General features: G+C 45.6%; 1 protein-coding gene across 3 annotated transcripts in view; it reads right to left on the reverse strand.

Moving 5' to 3' along the window:
* The window catches only part of KIAA1671 (KIAA1671 ortholog), a 1,398,419-nt gene that overhangs the window by 14,673 nt on the left and 1,366,187 nt on the right, over positions 1-17,559 (reverse strand). For all 3 annotated transcript variants that reach the window (XM_069619385.1, XM_069619384.1, XM_069619386.1), the window contains one exon: positions 15,342-15,423. In XM_069619385.1, the coding sequence (XP_069475486.1) occupies positions 15,345-15,423 (79 nt within the window). In that variant the 3' untranslated portion in view covers positions 15,342-15,344. The remainder of the gene's footprint in view (positions 1-15,341; positions 15,424-17,559) is intronic.

The raw sequence follows: 17,559 nt of genomic DNA on the forward strand, positions 1-17,559 counted from the left end.
GAGCCACTGTGGATTCCATGAGGTCATGCGCCACCAGCTTGGCTTCAGCTAGCTTCGTCTTAAAGCGTGATTGGCTCTGGGTGGGGAGTTCCGGGAGGAATTCCGCAATTTCCCCACCATAATCTTTGGTTGGCGGCAGCTAACATGGCATCTGAGTTGGCCTGTCGAAGATGCAAGGGTGCTTTGGAATAGAGTTTCTTGCTGTATGCCTCCAAGGTCTTCTCCTCTTTGTCTAGCAGCACCGCAGAGGAGGAGGCTGAGGATGACTGAGGCTTGGAGTATAGTGATGCAGAAGCGATCGCTGGGGAGTGTGGCTGAGGATGGGCCGAGAGCAAGAGTTTATCACCCTCCATCTGCCTGTACTTGGCGTCCAGGTGTCGATTGATCAGCTGGGCCGAGTGGGGTTTGAGCCAGCCCTTCTTGGCCGGGGAGACTACACCGGTCTGCATAGGAATCTCCGATTTGGCAGAGTGCCGTTGCGTGAGGACAGCCAGAACCCCCTTTGCCGGCTGCTCGACCTCGGGTTGGGGAGGCCCAGGTATTCCGCCAGACCAGCAAGACCTTCGTGGAAGGCCCTGGCTGAGGATGGTGTGTCCGGATCCTCCTCCTCATCAGTATCCTGCGGATCTAGAGGATCCTGTGGAGGAGGAGTAGTTGGCGCCAGAGGCTGGGGTACAGAGTCTGCGGCCAGAGGCTGAGGAGGCGGCGGAGGCTACAGTGGAGCACCCTGTGGAGTCGGCTGGGGAGCCAGAGGAGGTGGCTGTGCCAGGGCCTGGGGTGTCGGCAGAGGCATCTGTGGTGCCTCTAGCATTGCAGGGAGGACTTCCCTGATGGCGTCTTTGATGATAACCCCCATCTGAGGTGACTTCATGAGGCTGAGGAACTTCTCGAAGAGCACCTCCTCACTGGCCAAAGAGGTAGCAGGGGGTGCTGACGGGGTAGCGGGGAGCTGCTGGAGCCGCTGCATACCCTGTCCATATGGATGCAAAGGAAAGCTGCCCTGCGCAAATGAGGGGTAGACTGTAGGCCACGTACCTGGTTGAGGCCAGTCGCACCTGGACACTCGTTCTTCGCCGAATTCATGAAATGGCGTCGGACGGGTGCCTCTTTCTGGCGCAGCGGGCATTTTGTCGAGCTGCCTGCCACGTGCCTGCGACATGGTGATCGGCCCACCCGCCCGGCCAAGACTCTTGCGTGTGGATCACGAGGCCTACTCTGCTCCCCGGGGCTCGGCCCGGTATGTGTGACACCCTCGACTTGGGGGTCGGTAGAGCTGCGTTTAGGTGCCACCTCAGGACATATTGCCGGTATTAGGGCGTAGCCCCTCGGCCATGGTGCCGGTAAAAGGGCATCATCCCCCCGCGCAACCAGACTCGATAGATGCTGTCCGTCCCTCTCCTCCCAGCCACCCTGTACAGCTGTACCCCTCATCTGTGCCCCTTTGTATCCTACCCCACACTGTACATCTGTTGTTACCTCTGTAAAGCACTCTGTTGTGGATCTGTATTGTTTCATGCCTCTGTAAAGTGATCCATTGTTCTCAAAGCTAGATACACGCTCAATAAATACAATATTAATAATATTAACCCTTGCCCCCCCTTATCTGCAGCTGCGCCGTCCCTCACCAGCACCTAGAACACTCAGTGTTCTGGTGCTTCCACGTCACAGTAATGGCTGCAATGTAAAGGGAGATGGGATGACACGTTTCAGCAACTATGTCATTTCACAACTTAAAGAAAATCTATCACCACCCCGTAAATGTATGCCGGGAACCTGAAAGCAATAAATACCTCCATGTGGGAGCATTACCGAGTGAAGTAATGGCCCAAGGCCAATTAGCTGGCCTGTTAATACCCATGCATGTCACGATTTATTGCTAAATTCAAGCATGTTTACTCCTCGTTAGGATATCAGAAAGTGTAGAATCAAGGGTTTCACCACAGTAGAAGCCTGCATTCTTTATTCTTCTCACAGCGTCCAGCTCTATAGATAATCAGAAAGCATGGAATGGAGGCAATCACCACCTGTAAAGGTTGCATTTCCAATCTTCCCTTTGTGATGTTTACACTATGTGGTCAAATAGTCATGTACAAGCTGTGTCAAAGATAGCCCCAGATTAGGCTGCCCCTTTTGTCCTCTGCACAAACTCTAGTAGGGTTAGAGCCTGTACCATCAGACTTTATTGTGCACTTTTGGCTTGGGCCCACTAACATGGGCGGTTGTCAGCTACCACATACAAAAGCAGTCCCCGCAAAGCCCAAAGCTTCGATAAAAAGCCAGGACAAGCTTTTTCAGACTGCTTTGTTTTGATTTTTTTTGTTAAGTCCCAATCATTAGTTGATAACATGCAGACATTTATGGTAGTAGATTTCCTTAGAGTATGGTTGGTTTTAACGCGGGAGAGCAGGCATCATGATGCCAATTATTCTATACCACAAAGCAGCCTCTTAAATATATGTATTACACTGCTTGAAACAGTTTCTTTGTAACACATTCCAAGGTGTATATTTAGTGTGTTTCTCAGATTCTATATGCATTCAGCATAACTGAAATATGTCTTGCCTAAATCCAATGGAGGGACCAATCATTAAAGGAGAGTGTGGTGCTACCTTGTATTATAAGGAATAAAATACACCATGATGTTCATTTTAAGGATATTGCAAGTCACCTCAGAGCTCTGAAAGCTAATAAAAGAACACATCCATCAGTCTCGTTCCTCTACATGGGAATGGATTTCCTTAGAGACCTGCAATACCCTTATAATGCACACTAGGGGTTACTTGATACCATTTGTGTTATTGTTTAAAGCATGGACCTAGCTCGAGAGCAGCAGAGCGCTGTGCAGGGTGTTGGAATCCAGCATATGGGCCTGCATCTTTTACCATATATCACAGTCTAGTAATGATATCAGTACTCACCTGTAAAATACAAGGTAGCACCACCATCTCCTGTAAATTGAAAATGGCATCACCCTTGTAACTACAATACCTTATTACAGTTGTATTGTGAAATCACTATGCTTGCTGTTAGGGTCATCAGACAGTAGAATTCCAGATGCCAATCCAGCACATGACTATTTTCAGATTCCTTTCTTTTAAAATAACTTCCTGTGACACTTTATAAACATCAATTGATACTGAGCTGTTTAGGTTATAAGGTTTATTTTGCATACTAATGGCGGTGAAAATAGGAGAGCAAGAATCAATCTGCTTTCTATAACTAATTTTAAATCACAGTCTTAAGTGCATTGTATTACACAATTATTATTTTTTTCGCAACACTGCAAACTGCACATTAGTGAGGGGGGGGGCGGAGTTCTCCCAACATACTGAACACGGATTGTATGTTTTAGCAAATGGAAGAACTCTCATTAGATTAAGCAAGAGACCAAGCATTAAAGGTGAGGACGTTACAGCAATTTATTGTAAGGAATATGGAATAAAGTATCCCCTACGTACATTAAAAGGATATTGCAAGTCATTTTAGAGTTTCATGATCTTATGAAAATACTCGGTCTCGCTCACCTACATGTGTGTGAAAATGTACTTACTTTTCAGGAAAAAACGTGTGTTATGGTTAAATTGACAGGCCTAACTTCTACTGTAGATTTTTTGTTGGTGCTTGCGATATGACTTTAGCACATGCTCCAGGGATTGCAGCCACTGGGCATGGCAGCAAACCACGAATTATGGGGAATAATAGAAACTAAACCTGGCTGCAGGCTATGTCCAATGGATATGGAGGGTGGTTTCATGGTTAAGCCTCATCCCCTAGGCAATTCAACCATAACTTGCATTCCCCAACATGTGCTGCTCAGAGTGATACACATCAGTTTGCTCTATAAAAAAAAAATGTGTTTGTTAAAGGAGTGTTATAGTTCTTTTACATATGGTAAAAGTGGAATTATTAATAACTTCTTAAATTATAATAAATGTTGAAATTCAGTGAAGAAACCTAGTGAAAGGGACGTTACGGTTAAGTTGCACCAATGAAACCCTTTTAAATTCAATGAAAAGTTATTTTAATTGAATTTCAATACTCTTCATAGCTTATATTTCATTCCATTACAGCACGGTATGTGAGTTATTAAACATGCCTCTTTAAAAAATATGAAACAGTTATTTTGAAACACCCATTGACGTGTGTCATTGAGGAATATATGCTTGGGATGCAGGTTATGGCTTAAGTTAGGGCTGGACTGACCCATTTGGGGTAGGATCAAGCATGATTTGCATATGGTCTTTCCCTTTTTTGTAATGGCTTGGCAGGCGAAGAACGATGGTCTGGAGGGTCAGAGCAATACCAGAGGTTAAGATTCATTCTAAACCTCCCAGCCATCACCTATTGTTTTAATGTGGGACACTGTCCATTACTTGCAGCCATGGACACTGTCCAAACTCTGTGGAGCATGAGATTCAGCTATGTTGCCTGTCCCACCAATCGACCCAAAATAAACTTTGCCCATGGCCTGCAGTGCGGCAAAGTGGCCACTATAGGCCGATAATGGGGCCGGTGGCCAGTGTTCATGGCTTGCCCCGATGGCCAGTGACCACAATCCCTGAGGCACGGACTTCAGCCATGTTGCACGGCATGCTAAATATCTCACAGTAGAGGTTAGACATTGCTGCAGACCAGGACCAGTGATCACTTTAACTCCAAAGCCAGTCCCTAGTGGCCAAATTGTCCTTTGGCCGTGCCCGCACAATCTGGCCAAAGTTATCTCACTACTTATTTACCTACATTTTGGCATTTTAGAATAAATAAAACATTGGATGGATTAACAACAAATTAGCAAAAGCAGCTTTCGATACCTGTCCGAAGATCCTCATTCTAGTTTGGTAAAAATCTGTCCAGCAGTTCGGACAGCAGATGTGATGGAAATGTCTTTCCATTACAAGGAGAGACACATTTTATAGGTTTTGGGACCATTTTGCAGCAGGGCAAACCCACTGACCCCATTGCAGGTCCCTTGTGCCAGTGGCCACATTGTCTGGGACATGGCCACAGGCCCAGTTTCGGGACCCAGACTTATACCAATATATATATATATTCAGTAAAAGAACTTTGTTAAAAGGGCGTTATGGTTAAGTTGCGCTACTAAAAACCTATGAAATTCAGTGAAATAACTTAGTTAAAGGGACGTTATGGTTCAAAGTAAAACCGAAAAACCCCTGAAATTCGGCAGTTATGGTAAGATAAGCAACCATAACTTGCGCCACCGTGCACTGCTAACACTAACACCCAGGACATCAAAGATGACATCACAAATGTCATTGATGACATCAGTGATGACATCACATGTGCATTTACTTTTCATGAAAACTCTGTACAAGGGATTCTTATAATGCTGACCAAAAACTGTCAAGGATCATTGGGATACATATCATGAGCTAATTAGTGCATTAAGCAATGCATTGATATAAATAGCATTCTATTATGAAGTTCTATCCAGTATACTAAGCTACTCATGCAGAAACATAGGCAGTGTGTGCAGCATACATTTTTAGTAGCACAACTTAACCATAATATCCCGGACTTTAAATATATGTAACATACAACTTAATGAACCCCTAGCTAGGGATTTCGATGTCCGCGGACTACTGCCATGTCCGCGGACATATCGAAAATCTGAGCAGGGTGAATGTAAATTTAAATAGTGTGCCCCATTTCCCCTTTGAGGTTGGCTCTGAAAAGAGCAGTTTTTTGGGGGTTTTCTTTGCAGATGCTTGACAGACACCCGCTATTTTGTATTTTTTTTTTCTTTTTTTCTTACTTTACTCCTAAAATCTTCACATAACCTTCTCCAAAGCAACCCTTACATTCCAAAACAGCATGGCATTTCCCATAAAAGATAACGAAATGCCATCTTCTTTAAAATAAACAGCATTACTGGAATCAATATTCTCATTATTACAAAAGAACATACCAGCTCTAAGCATGAAGGCACACATGCCTCGTTTGATTACACACCTACCATTGTTTTGCTGAGGACAAAAAACAGAACTATTGTCCCATATTGCCCTAGGTAGTAATCCAGAAAATTTACTTTGGCATTTGGAAGGATGTTCATTACTGCTTGAAAAAAGTGTTTCAAATCTGCCAACAAAGTAGGGGCACTGACATAGCCCAAACGGAAAGCACCATAGTGCAAAACTACCACATGGGGACTGTTGATCCTGCCCATATCTTCACAAACTTGTACAATTCCCTGTACATTGCAATCAGGCACAGTACTCCACACGACCTCCACTCCTTTAACATCAAAATTCTTTGCAACATGCCTGCATTGAGCATACTGTTGAAAACCATGCACAAACATATCTCCGAGCACCAACACCCTGACTTTCTCCACTTCTGCCATCTTCACTACACACAGTCTCTTTCAACACAAATCCACAACCTCAACATCTGATTGGCTGATCTCTACAGTCTTCTTTCCATGCTGGATTTGCTGGAAAACCCCGGATGTAGCACGCCCTGTCCACGGACAGCCGGGGTGTCCGCGGACTGCGTAACTCTTGGACAGTCCTTCTACCATTTCCACTTCACTCTCTGAGCCATTCCCTCATTGCATACAGCTAAGCAGTCACACAATACGGAGAAAGTCCTCAGAACACCCCCATTTTGTTTATTTTCGAACATTTCAGGACACCGCGAGTGTTCTTATAACACATGCAACTTGCCAGCGAACAATATGGACAACGTCCTCAGAACAACCCCATTTTCTTTATGTACGAACATTTCAGGACACCGCAAGTGTTCTTCTGGCTCACTCTTTTTTCTTTTGCTGACATATCTAGACCACATGGTTTTCTTCAGTAACAGTCAGAAACTAAAAATTGTATTTTATTTGTAGACGTATCCTACAAGTAGGTTCTTATAGTAATTCCCTTAGAGTCCAGTCACATCATATGAAACATATACATAGGGGAAGACACAAGCTTTAAAGACCGCATTATTTTCAAGCAAATAAATGATGATTTCTCTGTTTCAAAGCTGCTATTTACCCTATGTATATGTATATTGGTATGTGTTCTTGTCTCTTTGTGTTTTCTCTATAGTAATGCAATTATGTAATACATGGGTTTTATTAGCTACTTATTACATATTTCACAGTACACGAAAATCTATTAATAAAACAATTATCATTTCATTATTCAACATATTAACATTACGAATATTATACCTTCATCTTGTACGCTGCACACAATGCTATGTTTCTGCATTAGTAGCTTAGTATACTAGATAGAACCCCATAATAGAATGCTATTTATATCAATCCATCGTTCAAAGCACTAATTAGGGTATGATATTTATTGCAATGATCCTTGACACTTTTTTTGCAACATTATAATAAGAATCCCTTGTACACATATTTCATGAAAAGTACATACACATGTGATGTCATCAGTGATGTCATTAATGACATTTGTGATGTCATCTTTGATGTCATGGGGAGTCTTAGCAGTGCACGGTGGTGGTGCGAGTTATGGTTGCTTAGCTTACCATAACCGGCGAATTTCAGGTTTTTTTTGGTTTTACTTGGAACCATAACGTCCCTTTAACAAAGTTTTTTTATTAGCATGCAAACAATATACAAAGATGGAGTGTAAAAAGCAGGTTCTCAGAGATGGCTGTACACAGAATGTTGCAAACTAAGAATTTATGGTTGTTTACAGTGAAGGTCAGCTGCTTCCATTTTTTGCTCACGTGCCGGAGAGGCCCACGACTCGCACTATACGGTTCTATTGTTTTTTTACCTTGACAGACAGGGATCGTGCTAAAAGACTTCTTTTGAAGGAGTGTTGCAAAAACGTAAGACACGATAAGGATGACATTTCTGAAACGAAACCACTTTTATATATTATATCACTATGAGAAAGATCGTTGGCACAGACAGAGTCGTATTTTGGGACTGCACTACGCTTAGACAATGGAAAATGCCAATATAATGTAAGTAACCCTTTAGATTATTTTATACCGGAATATAATAACAATAGCGTGGCGTTAAAGCCCGGTTAAGTTGTACTTGTTCGTTCAATGTGGCATAGTGTTTTCTACCGCGCACTATCACCGCTGAATTGGTCCCCTGTCGCTTAGAGGGCTCTGAAAAAGGCAGAGGACAGAGAGTGGGTTAATGGGAATAAGGTAACATACTCTGTTGCACTATCCTCGCTAGCAAATAGTTTCACGCCCTAATAAATAAAATGAATATTTTTAATGAAGATCGGCTGGTGAGATTAATTTATGTTTTTTAAAACAAGTACGTCCTTCCGTACTGTCAATGCCACGATTTTCAGACCCCGGCCGACGGATTTTTTAACTGCCAGGTGCAGCTACTTCTAAACAACTTCATGACCCTCACCATTTTATGGGACAATCGCCAAGGACCAATACGCCATTATGCGGTACTAGCGGCTGGCTAGAAGCAACATACCAACCATTATGGTGGTCTAATGTCTCGTTGTTGGAACAGCCTTCCGATTATCAGTGCAACCATAGTGCTTCTTTTATCATAAACCAACACCCTGTGTACCGCAAAGGAACAGCGCGTGACTCAAGATGAACTTTTGCGGATTGACAGCAAAGACAAATGCAAATCGCTGAATATTCTCTAAACATTTGATGTCAAATAAAAGTACTTTACGAAATGTACAATCTTGCGGTTTGCTTTTAAATCACAGTTTCATATTCCGAATTGTTGCGCGCTGTGTTGTGAGATGATCTGTGTTGTTTTCCGGGTTCTGTGTAAAGTCGCGTAGGACTGGAGACTTGCTGGTGGCTAGGGATCTAATTGCGTCCGTGATATCATCGGTGGCGATTTCAGCGTCTAGTGCTTCCGTGTTCATCCGCCAGTCTTGGGAGCCCGATCTCGTTAAGGGTGGCTCTGATTTCCTCCTTGGGTACTTGCACATCGTGAGAGTAGAGGTCGGAGTAGAATTCCGCAAATGCGGTATTGATGTCCAGTTGTGATTTATGTGTTGTTCCGCCTGCGTCTTTGATCTCTGTAGGGAAGTATCTTGAGTGTTCACGTTTACACAGCCATGCTAGCAGTCCGCCTGGTTTATCGGCCTCTTTGTGGGCCCTAGTTGTATTGGCTGCAAAGTCGAATTTCGCCAGTCTGTCCCAGGCTGTTTGGCATTCGACTCGGAGTCCCCGCATGATCTCCTCTGTTTCAGGTGTGGCGTCTGATTCGGCTTTGAGGCGTGTTATTTCTGTTTCACATTCTTCCAGTGACTCTTTCAGACGTCTCCGAATGCCTCCCACACCAGAGATGGCTTTGCCCCGTGTTACCACTTTCATCCCCTCCCACAGCGTGCTCCAGCTCGATACGGATCCTTTGTTGTCAATATAATCTTCGAGCTTAGTGCCAAGGTCTTCTTTAAATTCCTGATCGGTGAGTGCCATGGGAGGTAGTCTCCATGTTGGAATCGGGGGCATGGGGCGTTCTAGTTTCCAGTGCATAACTAGCGGTGAGTGGTCGGATATCGGTCTACCCAGGTAGGTGGTGGAGTCCACCGATGCAACTTGTTCTCTGTCTATGAACAGGTAGTCGATCCTCGTGTGGATCTTGTGTGGGGCTGAATAGTACGAGTAGCTTCTCTCTTCTGGGTGTTGTACTCTCCAGATGTCCACCAAATCTAAGTGTTATAAGGCGTTGTTGAGGGCCGTGGTAGGGGCATTGTGTGGTTGTTGTGGGGGCACAGACCGGTCAAGATCGCCACTTCTAATGCAGTTAAAGTCACCTCCCCAGATGAAGGTGCTCGCTCTGTGGTGAGCTATTCTGGAGAACAACATTGTAATGTGTGATGGTACGCCATGTTGTGGGAAGTAGGAGCTGACTAGGCATATTGTGGTGTGCTCGATGGTGCCCCACACTATCAGGTATCTGCCTTCCTTATCAGCTTCCACGCCTTGTAGGCGAAATGGGACGTTTGGGTTCACCCACGTGAAGACTCCCCTGCGTATTTGGAGTACGGTGCCCCTTTACCAATACCTCTCCATCTTTCCGCTAGCTTGGAGGAGGATTCCGCCGTCAGGTGGGTTTCTTGGAGCATTGCAATTGAGATCTATCTACGGAGGTAGGATTGAATCCGGTTTCTTCTCAGGTATGAGTTCATCCCGCGCACATTCCATGTCATTATTTTCAGTTATGACGCCATTCGGGTATGTAAGTGCTCCTTCCAGTCTCCCCCATGGTGGGTCCGCCTAGCATTCTTAGTCCCATGATAGCGGGGCTCAGGTTTCGGCCTTCACCTCTGCCTGTGTTCGGATACTGTACCGGCCTCGTCTGCTGCCCATTCGGATGTGGTAGTGTGAAGACTGTGCATATAACGTAACGAATAACATAACTGTAACTGGTGCGCCTAGCGACTGCATTCTTGTTGCGGTGCTCAGGCGCTCTCGTGCCGTCGGAGCCCATCCGGGCGTCGGGCTCGAGTGGGATTGGTTAGGCAACTGGCCTGTCTTGGCCTGTTCGCGGGGGCGAAGTCCTGTGTCCGGTGTGGGGCCAAGCGAGAGCCGCATTTAACTAGCTAACGGTAGTGTAAGTTGCTTCCGCGATGCAAGGTGCTGGTGTTTGTAGAGGGTGTTTGTAGCGGGTTCTTGTTTCGGCGAGCCTGCACAATTCGTGCGTCCCAATCTCTAGCTTTTTTCATTTGTCTCCGGGGTGGGTGTCTTCACCTTGGGCTAGGTTATTGTCCTCCAGCCACATGTTGGCGGCCGCTGGAGACTCGAGGAAAATCGAGCCGCCCTTGAAGATGACTTTTAATCTTGACCGGTAAAGCAGCATGTATTTTAAATTTAGTTGCTGCAACCTGTCCTTAATTGGGACATATGAGTTCCTCTCTCGCTGTACTTTTGGGGTGTAGTCAGGGTAGATGGATATCTTTGAGTTGCCACGTTCTATTGGGCCACTTTCCCTGGAGTACCTCGGGATGACTTCTCTGTCTTGGAAGTTAATTATTTTGGCTATTATTGGGCGAGGGTGCGATCCCGGAGGAGGCTTCTTTTGGAAGGATCTGTGTGCCCATTCGACTGCGAAGGCTTGCGTGAGTTTTCCGGCGCCTACCTCCTGTTGCAGCAGGGATTCTATGTATGCAGTGGGGTCTGAGCCCTCGTCACCCTCCGGCATCCCCAGTATCCTGACGTTGCCCCTTCTCGCGTGCCCTTCAGCCTCCTTGGCCCTCGCCTCGAAGAGCGCCACCTCCTTTTCAAGGTCCACCACCTTGGCTTTTAGTTCAACTGTGTTTTCTGTCGTCTCTTTTATGTTTGCCTCTGAGTTGGCGACCCGGTCTGTTAAATTTCTGGCGTCCTGCCGCACAAGTTGAATGTCTGACCTGAATTTGTCTATCTTGGAGTCAATGAACGTGCGCAGGGACGCTTTGGCTTCCAGGACTTGGGATTGGCTCTCTGGAGGGTTTGTATTTCTTAGTTGAGTAGGTTCAAGGAGGAGGGGTTCGGTTCTGCCGTGTTTTTAGGTTTTGTGGAGACATAATTGTCCATGGTAGCAGGTTTTGGCTTGTTCCTGGAGGACATGGCGGGATCGTGGATTTGCGGTGCTGGGTTTGTGTGGGCGGGCGTTAGTGTTGCTCCCCGCGTTGATTAGATCAAGGTGGGCACTGGGTGATGGTGCCCCACCAATGCGCAAGGCGCCGACAGCCCCCAGGTTCTGCAGAAGTGTGTAGTACGGTCTTCCCAGGCAGCTCTTCTGTGAGGGGGGGGCTGGGGATATTTATCGCCCCCGGGGTTATCTTCTCAAATCAGGATCGGGGGACAATACGTTAAGTGGGGGGTTGGGTGGTGTAAGGCTCGGAGCTGGGGGGGGTGGGCTGATGGTGCCAATCTGGTGTTTTGCCGGGCCCCCCGGTCTCCTCACCTTGTACGTGACTGTTCTTTGCCGCCGGTGTATCAAAGCCGTTTTTTTTGGTTGGGGGAGAAGGATCAGGTATCCTCTCGCTCCGAGTCGGTGGCAGCCGTCGATTTGCTCCCCAGAGGCCACTGTCTTATGTGCTTCCTCGTGTTGGTGCGCGCACCCCCATTGGGGGAAGGTGAACGTGTGTTGGGGCTCCCGCTCAGCCTTCCAGGGCCGCAATGTCACTGGAGCCTTCCGGGGTCCAGTTCTTCTCCCTCTGATGGCTCTCCGTCGCGGTGATCAAAGTTCGTCTGGCTGAGAGCGGCAGGTGCCCGAGAAGCCGCGCTCCGCCGTATCTGGCAGCGTCTCCGTGGGAGTAGCTCAGGGTCAGGTCCCTCCCCCACTTGTAGGTGCTCCTCAACGGCCAGTGACGCCCCGCACGATGTCGGGGCCTCGGGCACCCAACACTGAGTCTCGCAGCCGCAGGGGGTATCTGTGCCCGCAGATGAGCGTCCACTCCTCTCTTTTAGCTTTGGTTTGTAGACCGCCGCAACGACGGTCCACGGCAAATTTCTCGGACAACGTCAGCGCAGCATAGAGGCCACCATCTTGGACACGGGCAAGAGCGGAGGGGGGGGGGACTCATGCAGGGCTGTATTTGCTCTATCCCGGCTCCGATTTTCCTCGGGATTGCTGCCACTTGGTCGGCAGTGGATTCCGCCTCCTTTTGAGTGAGTTTGTCGTCAGCAAGTCTTCTGCGAGCGGTCGAAAAGGATCATAGTGCGGCGTCTCGGCCAGAGCTCAGCTCCTTAGCTCCCTTCCACTGTGAGCTCCAGGCTACGCCCCCTCGTGCAGAATCTCATGATAATGGAAATAAATGCAAACAAATTATAACATATTCCCTGTCCTGACAGGCACTCAACCCACATGTCCCCCTTCTCTTTTCCCGGTCCTCCCACTCCCTTCATTTTTTTCCCTCCCTGACCGTCTCACATTCTTGTGACGCAGTTTCTTTTCCGATTGCACCTTGCAATGTTGCCACGGTAATCTCACGAGATTCCCCTGATCAACTGAAACTGTTCTACCTTAAACTGGCTCCACACTACACTCAAACTCCACAATTTCACATGGGGTCCTCTTTCCCCTTCCCCACCTCCAGCCTGATGCAATGGAATCCTTTTCCTTCCACCAAGTAGTATTTTGAAAACTTTTCATTTTCGGCAAAAGAAAGGGTAAATTTCATTTCTGAAAAGCTTTTCAGCCTCTCAGTCGCAAATCACGATGGCAAGTATATAAAAAGTTTATTGGGTGCAGCGGAGGCCCCTTCTTCTTCATGTATTTTAAATACTACTGGATGGATTTACCACAAACCAGCAAAGGAAAGAACCGACGCTTTCTTATTTGGTAGACATACATCCAGCGGTTTTCACGCTACGGGTGTTCAGTCGATGCACTTTTTCTCAATGGGAAAATGAATGGGACTATGCTGCAAACAGTGTTTTTTGTTTTCTTAATTTTTTAATCTATGCACGCCTTCCAACTTTATAAACAGCTCTATATCACATTAGCATATGAGAGAATTTGCCAACTCGAGTCAGACAACAGCGCCATATCATACAGTTAATAAAATAATTGAAAACCCTTCTCTTCAGGTAATATCTCACTGAACAAACTCACCTTTGCACCTGTCTAGGAGTTCACTTCTCCCTTTTACAGTGCTTCCCTTAGTACAACATATTCTCACTGTTTTAATATGTTATTGTTACACTATCTGTTTTCAAGAGTAGTTCTCACCAACAGAAAGATTGAGACAATGGCAATCCGAGCAGAACCCCTTCCAACAGAAAACATCTGAGCAGTTAAGTTGCACTGAGATGTGAAACTTTGTTCATAATTAAACTAATTAAATAATCAATGCAATAAGAGGGCTAAAACTTCTAACACCCCAAATTGCACAAGTGAATTTCATGAAGTTCATCCTCCACCCAATACCATTTCTTACCATTCCCTTGCCACAAAGCAAAAATATGTCAGTAAAGACAAAGACATGCAAAACATTTGCAAATGTTACCCAATTATTTCAACTCCAGCTACAGTACGGCATAACCACTTTCAAACTCTTCTCCCGTCTTATAAGCATTCCACAATTCATTGGACAGTGCATCTATTTTTAGAGGTTTAGCAAGTTAAATTTGATAGGATTCTTTAGAAAAATTACTATATTAATGTTCACACTATGCATCCATGTACCTGAAAGCGGCTTATGGTATATCAACCCGAAGGTCCAAAGAAATCAAATAATAATCCTTCCCTTATTCCAATGGGGATGCCCTTCACTATCCAAAAGAATGTCCAAACATAACGGACGACACAAGCTGAAAATCAACCTGGCTTCTCTAATCGACACAAATTCCCAAAAGGTTCTGGCCAATGAAAATCCACAAACTATATAATCTAGCTGAAATTATGCAAGACCCCGGCCCGTCATAGTAGCATGTGGAAAGGAGTGGGGGTGTGCAGGCAGTCTCCTGGGCATTACGCTCCTTGTCAGGTCCATGATTATCTCCCAAAAAAGTCTTCTCTCTCAATTCTTTCAGTTGCTTCCTTCTCCTGATCACTGTGGTTCAGTGTCCCTACTGAACGCAGACTCTCAGTAATCACTTCTTCTAGGGCTCTGTCCTTCAGACTTTCTTTTATCAGCTTTAACATAATACCCACCTCTTTCCAGATGGAATCTTCCCCTTCTTCAAAGGTAGAGAACCATGGTGTTCCCATTCCTCAATGTACAGTACTCCAAGTCTTCCTTCCATCAGGCAGTGTTCTCCACTTTCAATACGGAGCGATGGTGAGACATCTACTTTCTCCGGGAAACAGGACAACAAATGACTGCCTGCATCCACTTTTACGCCCAAGAGGCTTTGGCCTGCCGTGAAAGTCCCCTTCTGATTCGCCCAACCTGAGACCTCTCAACGTTCCTGTTCTGATTAGGCCTGAAGTAACAAAGCATTCTAATATCCTCTTGAATGATTTTGAATTGTTTCTCCCCCATTGGTTATTCCTAATATGGAAGCCAGTGCTTGACAAATTCCTCTTGCTAAAGGTGGACAAGGCTTTAAATGTGTTTGCAGCCCGCAGCACCATGTTGGAATTGTGATGCTCCCCTGTGTCATTATTGTTTTTTTCTGACGCAGGGCTGCTAGTCCATGTCTCCCATATAAAGGATGGTGAGCCCCTCGGACTTCCCACACCCCTCATTTATAAATTGTATTTCTATCATCTCATCGACTATTATCATATGGACATTCTGCTCACAGAGTAAGCAACGCGATTGAAAGGAAAAAGGTCCCACTAAGTGTACGGTGTGTAAGCGGAAGGGAAGTCAGATGGCAAAACACAATCAAATCAAAAACAGCTACTTACAAAAAGCATGGCCTGCAACAATCCAAAGAATTGTGATCACTTAACAACAAATCTTGTTGTGGCCTACCGTTTAAGAGTTGTTGTCGTACTGGCTTAGTCGTTTCTTTGATTTCAGCTCTTGCAGCCACTGAGGAGACATCTCTACTGATCTAAGGCCAGACAAATAAAAGCTCTGCTTGTGAGTGTGAACATTCATGAGTAGACAATTAGATATCAAAACATTGAACAGATTATACTCAAAGATGAGAATACATTTTGTTTGAAAATTCAGCTTAAAAAAAAAGAAAAAAGACAATGCCATCAGCGACGGTCTACTATTATGAGCTCTTGATTCTTGATTTTGCTATGTAAAGCACAGGTGAGTTTTCTTCATGAAAGAGTGTGCTGCCAACCAGATATTATTCACATATGCTCTGTTGCTAAAAAAAGGTAATGTCAGTGAATTCTCTGCAAGTATGTAACAATGACTGCCATTCTTATAGTGTATACATATATGTTCCTGCTGTGTACGGTCTACAGACAACCCAGCAGCTGAATGTGAACTGCCCACATTTCAGACATAAACACACCATCTGCCTCAAATGGGCAAATGCAAAAGCTATTTAACTGTTACTCAAGTACAGTTTACTTTTAAAAGCTTAAAAGCTCATTTGGCACCAAGTCAACACTCTTCATACTGTAGTCAGGGGTGCGCTATTAAGTTCATACTAAAAACCATGTTGTCAAAAAATGGACCACAAACCGCGCAAGAAGCAATGTTGTTTATTAGAGCTGGGTGAGCACAAATCAAACGGAACAGTGGATTACCTATGATCGAGAGGCTGACATCTGAATGGACTATGAAGAGTAGTTTTATAACACAAAATACAATAGTCCGAAGTCAGGAGAAACACTTGCAAGTTGGAGAACTCGTTTTTTTCTGTGCTTCCCAGGGGTTTAATTGGTTTGCAATCTCCTCCTCTTCGATAGTAACATTAATTAACGAAAACGTCATTAGAGCAAGCAGTTCAATAGTTTCCCCATCACCTCACCTTATTGACAACCCACTCCGTAATATCTTATTAATGAAGCAACATTTCTGCTGACCACTGGAACTTTAATACAATGTCATAGGTCAGCACCACTGAGAACGGAACATGACACCCTGCAGCTGGTGGGAAAGGGGAGATTCACACGATACCCGTTCGATAATTACCTTCGCAAACTTTGTGGTCGGTACTTTGAGGGCTGGCCACCTCGTCAGAACTCAAAAACATACTGTCTGATTGGTCCTCCCAGTAAGGCCACTCCCTCCAGTGTTCCATTCCCACAGCCGCCTGCCAATGGGTATTGGCGGTCATTTGACCGGCACACTGGAACAGCGCCTCCCTTCCCTCCCTGCTGTCATGCAGGGAGGCTTGATTGGCTGACCACCCTGCAGTTACATCACCCAGTTCTGGTTGTGTGGATTCCCATATGACTAGTAAATTGTGCCTCCTCCACCCTTTGAACATTGAACCTGTCGTGATCATGTGTTATAAATCCTGCCTGCCTTGAGGGATCCCTTGCTACAGGTATGTGTGATTGTGCTATTTTTATCCCCCCCCCTTCTTTAGCTAATCAAACAGCAGTGCTTTGGACCAAGTTTTCATCCAATGTATCATTACCCCCTATCATTCCTTGAGAAGTCCCTTGTACAGGTATTTCCACTGTGCATCTTCTTTACTCCTGCAGTTGGTAGGGGCGCCCCCCTATCCGGTGCTGAATTAGCACCTTTAACACATTCCCCCCTTTAATTGATCTTCCGATCGATACTGCTCCCCCTTTCATCTCCTTTTCCTTACGCACCCACACCCTTGTTACCCTGGTCATGCCCCCCTCTTCCTCGTACCCGTCCAAGTGTTCCCCAAAGATCAATATTTTTGTCCCATCAGGTGAACACTCTCCCTATAATGCATGGGAATTTTCGAAGTCTGGTGGTGGTGCTACAAATATCATTTCTTCTTCACTCTCTTTCATTCACACTGGGGTGTTCCTCTCCTAATGCCTCCTTAACCTGCATGACTGATGCAGGCGAGAATGAGGATCGCCACGAGCAGAAGGACAGTTATCTTAAACATAGCCTCAAGCCAGTTAGGTGCCCAGGTGAACAATGAATCCAATCCGGATGCTGTGAAATGTCTTACGTTTCTTTCATCATTCTCTCGTGGACTGTTCTTATTTCCTCTACCGCCTCTGCGATTGTTCCATTGGTAGTGTCATTGGTGGTAAGTGGCCTATTTTATGACACACTCCTCCCTCCATTG

This window comes from Ambystoma mexicanum, chromosome 10 (assembly GCF_040938575.1).
Source record: "Ambystoma mexicanum isolate Mex_15411 chromosome 10, UKY_AmexF1_1, whole genome shotgun sequence".
NCBI lineage: Eukaryota > Metazoa > Chordata > Amphibia > Caudata > Ambystomatidae > Ambystoma > Ambystoma mexicanum.